This window comes from Theobroma umbraticum, unplaced genomic scaffold (assembly GCF_002168275.2).
Source record: "Theobroma umbraticum cultivar Fairchild unplaced genomic scaffold, ASM216827v3 scaffold_146.0, whole genome shotgun sequence".
Lineage (NCBI taxonomy): Eukaryota > Viridiplantae > Streptophyta > Magnoliopsida > Malvales > Malvaceae > Theobroma > Theobroma umbraticum.
In genome coordinates this window covers 2443486-2449703 of record NW_018397265.1, presented here as the reverse complement: position 1 = coordinate 2449703, position 6218 = coordinate 2443486, and the positions used below count along the sequence as shown (strand labels likewise).

The following is a 6218-nucleotide window of genomic DNA, read 5'->3' as shown; positions in this document are numbered from 1 at the left end:
AAAAAAAACCAAAAGGCTGTGATAGATCCTACTTTTGGGAACATTTAAAGCCTCACATGCATTGAAATCATTTATGAGATTAATGAAACTTGACAAGTTTCAGTCTTTGAACAAACAAGATTTCAGGGATCAATCTAGTAAAGAACTGACCTCTGGATTAGAAACAAATAAAATCAATTCTAAACTCACTGTTCGTAGAGCATAAGAGTTATACTAATTCACACACATGCCCATTTCAGCTACAAGGATAAATGAATACATGTGTCAATATATGAGAGAATACATTACCTTTAGAGAAGTTTAAGGTAAAAGTGGGCTGGTCAGATCCAAGGTAGTTGATGTGAAAGACAAGCTCCTCAGGCAAATCTTCCTTGGTTCTCCACACAACCCAACCAACACCAGCATATACAAGGCCATACTTGTGGCCACTGACATTGATGCTTTTTACTAATGGTAGGCGGAAATCCCACTCAAGATCTGGGTAAACAAAAGGAGCAATGAATCCTCCACTGGCAGCATCAACATGTATTGGGGTGTCCCAACCAGTCTCCTTATTCTTGTTGGTGAGAAGTTCATGAAGGAGCTTAACATTCTCAAACTCCCCAGTCAGGGTAGATCCCAAAATGGCTGCAACACAAATGGTATTTTCATCAACCATTTCAACTGCTTTTACAGGATCCATCACATAATATCCCTCTTTCAGCTTCACTTCCTTCAGCTCAACCTCGAAGTATCTAGCAAACTTCTCCCAGCAAACCTGTGCAGCACATTTCATGAATATTTCACATCATTTCACAAACTGACCTAATTAATGATTCCAGCAAACCTTTGAGCTTCTCATAGAAACATCAAAATTATAACGAAAGGCATGCTAAGAAACTCATTGTATTATACTGATGCTTTGAATGAAAGTAACCACCTAACTACGCTTCAGTGATCCCAATGGATCATAATATAAACAGTTGATAATCTAGAAAAAAGATGGAGGAACTCCACGTAATGCAGAGCACTACCAAGCAAGATATGCAGGCATTAGGGTTTCTAAAATCAGTCACTTTAACTATAGATGCTTGAATCTACACAGTAAGATTTTACAATTTATTTCTAAAGACATTTACGACAAACCTATAAGCACCACACACTGCAAGGTTGAATGCCCAGTCCAACTATGCAAATACCAATTAGAAGTGGAAAGGTAGCATAAAAGATCTAGGCATTTGTATCCTCCCCCCATTTAACCTCCATTTCTACACTGCTCATTGTTTCTCAAAGTTCTGATTGCTAAACCTTACGACCAGTATGGCATCAGGTGCTTAGGAAGGCCAATCACTCATATCCAAAGAACATAGTAGGGTATGGCATGTTTGGCATGAGCAATACTTCGGTTGATTCTGTGTATGTTTCTTTTCTTTTCTGAGGGAAAGATTTGAACTTATTACTTTTTCTTGAGACAATATATACCTACTTCTTGTTGAAGCTAATGCTTGTATGTACCCAAATAGACAAGAAGCCAAGTGACAAACCACCAGAAAGCATGCACATCAGTACGTGTCTTTGACAATATTGAACAAGACTACATGGGACTTTGCATGCTTATATATCAGCTATGTTTAAGACTTGTAATCTGTCCTTTAACAAGTGTTTCCTATGTGTTTCCTTATGCCTTGTATATATTCTTAATGATGAATGAAAATCATTGTGGCCTTCTCTCTTTGTTCATCTCTGTTTAGTGGTATAAAACAGAGGCTGCATCACAGCAGCCATACACTCTCTTTCTCCAAAACTTACAACACCTCTAGGCTATTCCTTGTTTTTTGAATTTTCATATTCAAGTATATAAATTTCCCTGAACACATCTTATGTTATTTTGGTTAAAACTACTGCAAGTGTATCATTGGAGAAGCAACAAAATTAATGCAAGACACTGTTTCAAGTATCTTTAACAGTAAATATCAAGCAAAACCTCACCTGCACATTTGCCCCTGTGACTATATTGGGCTTATCATAGGGCTTGCCTTGTGCTTTTCTCTTTTGCTGCCACTTTCTTTTAAAAGCTAATCCTGCCAGCATTATTGCCTCAGAGGAACCAATGGTCCCGACACCAACTGCTGTCTCACCATCCCCAATCGGAGCATGGTATAAGTTTGCAATCATGTTTACACATCGATTCTGTAGGACCACAATCAAATATTGCTTTTAAGGTAACTTAAAGGGTACAAAAAATGAAATTCTTCAGATAACATAAAGTCAATTAGATATCAATTGATCTTATAAGTAATGAAGAACAAAAAAATAAGGTCTTCTAGCATTCATATCACCTATCATTTTGAAAGAAACAGTTTCCTTGTTCATGGACATCTTCTTCAACCTAGGAAACTATGTAATCAGTAACAAAAATCTTCCTCTGTAAGCCCCAAATGAACACAATTTAGTTCAAAAGTGTAAAATTATTCTCTCTTTCTTTCTCTTGCACTTGATGATGTAAGACAAGAGCATTTTAATTTGAATGAATCTACATCCGCCACCCAAAAACCACCTGTATTAAGTCCGTTTAGCTCATATGACCACACATTCTAGGATAAAAGTGTGAGTGATATAGGAAAGAAGATGAAAAGGATGTTTCTTAAAGAACAAATTTCTTAAAAGAGAGTAACCAAGAAAAGAAAGAGAAATTATGTTGCTGAGGTTGATAAGACTTCAGTATGTCAATTATCCCCCCAAAAGGCAAGGACTTGCTGTTAATGTGGTAAAATTAAATTCCCCAATGATTAAATTAGTATAAGGTGGACATTTAAATGTAATAAGGGACTCTCCACTTATTGTTGCTTATTTTCAGTTGATTTTAAACAACCACATCCTATTACATAGTCCACCATAAATCAATATGTTTAAAACTTTAAAAGGAGATACTGAATGGTTGGGACACTTACTGTGTAAACGAATTTATATATTTGCTTAGGTATCAATTATATATAACTAATATTTCAAAAAAGAATTATATATAACTAAGTATATATCTGTGTCCTTTATATTTGCTTTCTGCTTCTAAATATTTCAAAAGTATCATCAGTCAACAATGGTTTTTAAATTTAGGACTCAGTTGGCAAGATTTCAAACAATATGCTAAAATAGTAGTGAAGCGCTTTGATAAAACTTTGGCACATTATATTCAAAGTAACTAAAATAAAAAAGGTTAAGGCAAACTAACTCTTCCTAATGGAATTAGCATTGTTCTCTGATTCTAGTTTCCTTTCTTATTTTTACCCCTTATGGAAACAACTAAAACCGAACAAACACCAACAATCCTAGAAGACTATATTCTTCACTAGTTCCCTTGACTTGCTTTTGAACTTATGCTTACTTGTGTTGGTGTTGCTATGACCTTTATCATTTTCAATACAAAAACCAGAAGTTTCACTATCAAGGCCAACATTCTGTAACAGCCTATCTCAAAGCTGCAAAACTGCTATGTTTGAGAGCTACAATCTCCCTTGTCCTAGGAATCTGCATTGGTGAGACACAGCGGTATCTGTTTGATAACTATCTTTCGAATCAGCACATAAGGGATGAGGTGAAATCAATTACTGTACCATATTCTGATATGCTACGCTTAGAGAGACAATTTTTTTTGCTTTTCATCAGCAAACAAGAGAAGTACCTGGAGCTCAGTGGTAACAGGGTATTCATCCATGTCAACATAATTCTTATTTATTGCAGCCAACATGAGTTGGTCACACTCAGGCTCCATCCATGTGGTCACAAATGATGCCAAGTTCAACCTTGGATTTCCATCAAGCATCAATTCATCATTTATTATTTGATATGCTGCTTCCTTGGGCATTGAACTGTTTGGCATCTTGAATCTGCATCCATCCATGACATCAAAATTTGACTACATTGCATTGGATAAAAAAGGCAACTTTATCTTCGATAACTTTATTATTAGTACCTTAGTTATTTTAAACTGTCAACTGTATATGTTAGTCAACTGTTAAACTCTTAAAGGATCCATTGCCACATCATCTTTAAAAAGTGAGAGACAAATTAATTCATTTTTAAGACAAATTAATTTATTATTTAAAATTTTCATATTGAAAAAAGTAATTTGGTGTATGCAAAGAGATTACCAAAGAATATTCATTTAAAGAAAACATTATCGATTCTAAACTCGCAAAAAAGTAAAAACAATTAATATTTAATTTTACATGAACACAAGTGAAATATTTACTTTATGATATATTTTATAGTATATATATATATATATATATATATATAAAGGAGAAATGTCTTTTGCACCCAAGTATTTGGTTCATTACTTAGCACATGATCTCCCTCTCAAAAAGAGTAGAATTCGACTCCTCTTCCCCAAATATAAAAAAACAAGAAATGTCTTTCTGATATTGGAAATTGCATGAAAACATTTAATTTTCTTGAAATTATTTTTCATTCATAAAATTGATTTATCTAATTAAAATTTAAAAGTACTTAACAAAATATGAAATAGTTTAAGGCTGCCTTTCATAGAAATATTTAATTTAAGTGGACTCTTCAAGCTTTTAATTCACTTGATTAGTGAAACATATAAAATATGACACACAATACTTTATTCTTAAAATCATTTTGAAATGTAAAGAACATTTATTATTTGATATAATAAGCAGAAATTGAAAATAATTATATATTAATTGAATTTATATTTGAGACACTACATGCGTATAGATTCTATACAGTATCAGTGTATCAAATATTATCACTTTATTTATAAATAAAATATAAAAGGTAGAAACTCTCAAAAACAAATACTCATAATTTTAAAAATAGTTATTTATGAAATGACACCATTTAATTAAGTGATAATGTACACCAATAAGGCATCAAATATAAACCCTGTATAGTTATATATAAAAACAGTTATGCTCTAATTAATACATTTCCATTATTAGAATTGGGAATATTCAATCATCAAAAGTTGTCCATGGCAAAGGGTTGTGCTAGGCTTATCAAGCTCCTTATCTTTAGAAGTTAAGCCCGAATCCGACCCAATTAACGTTATCTATACAACATTTCATTAATTTAAAACTTAATAATATAAATTATTAGTTATTGAAGTAATAAATTCAGGTCAAGTGTTTCCTAGTGTATTAATAAGCATTAATTTTACAAACTATATATATATTTGATATTAAATCATGCAACTTAATTTAATCAACTTTGATCATAATCTGCTATGATGTTACGTGAAATTAAAAATTTAAAAGAATTAAGATTTAAAAATTTTGAATTTATGATATAATAAATAATGATTTGACCCCACAAAAAAAAAATAAATCTATCTTCTTTCCCGGATTTTGAAGAGAGAAAGAAGGAGAGGATGATCAACAAAGGGGCCGGATCTAACGTGTGAAGGACAGACAAGCCACAAGTTGACCATTATCGGGGCGGATACGGCATGAAATCAGACCATCCGGCCCCCACTGGGCTAAAATGAAATTCTAATATTGCAAAGAAGGGTAAATAAGTCATTGTGATCCATTACTCATACATTAAAGGGGAAAGTGCTGAGAGTTTGTATTCATTGTCAACTTGTATCTTGCCATTCTTTCTACTCAAAAATTATATACTAGAATTAGATATTTTTGCAGAGGAAATTAAGGGGAAAACGCTGAGTTTGAACTCGTTGCTTACGGAAGACACACCAAAACGATGAGCAGTGTCCACAAGGAAGGAAGAAGTTGCCCCAAACAAACAAATTAAAGAAGATAAAGAAGTACCTAGGAAGAGACTGACGGACATATCTGGAAGCAAAAGTACTGATGTAAACCTGCTGTTCCGCGGCGGGATCGGTGCTTGAGATCACCATCGTTTCTTCCCCCTTCTTTCTTCTTTTGGAATTTTAATTTTGTGTGAACGATAAGAGAAGTGGAGTTGGAGCAAAGAGGAGGATTGTTATTATGGAGCTGTGAAAGTCAAGGCACCGTTGGTTCGTTTCTTTCATGATGGACTGATTGATAGTTGGACTGGGTAAATGGTTATCTTGACCTTTTACTCCACGCGTTTGCTTTTAAAATTAATTAATAAAAATAATAAACAGACGTTTCCAATGGATCCAAAATGAAAACTAGAGGATCTAGACTTTTTTTTTCCTTGTCGAAAGTACTTTCTTATAGTATTTTTGGACCAAAGAATATTTTATTCATTCTATTTTTGCTGATTACCAT

General features: G+C 33.3%; 1 protein-coding gene across 1 annotated transcript in view; it reads right to left on the bottom strand.

Annotated features, from left to right (window-relative positions):
- Positions 1-6015, bottom strand: part of LOC110422398 (glutamate decarboxylase-like) — a 9104-nt gene extending 3089 nt beyond the window's left edge. Inside the window, exons 1-4 of the mRNA XM_021436277.2 lie at positions 5772-6015; positions 3659-3863; positions 1969-2169; positions 289-757 (exon numbers count right to left, since the gene is read on the bottom strand). Coding sequence (XP_021291952.1) covers positions 289-757; positions 1969-2169; positions 3659-3863; positions 5772-5860 — 964 coding nt within the window. The 5' untranslated portion in view covers positions 5861-6015. The remainder of the gene's footprint in view (positions 1-288; positions 758-1968; positions 2170-3658; positions 3864-5771) is intronic.
- Positions 6016-6218: the final 203 nt, after the last annotated feature.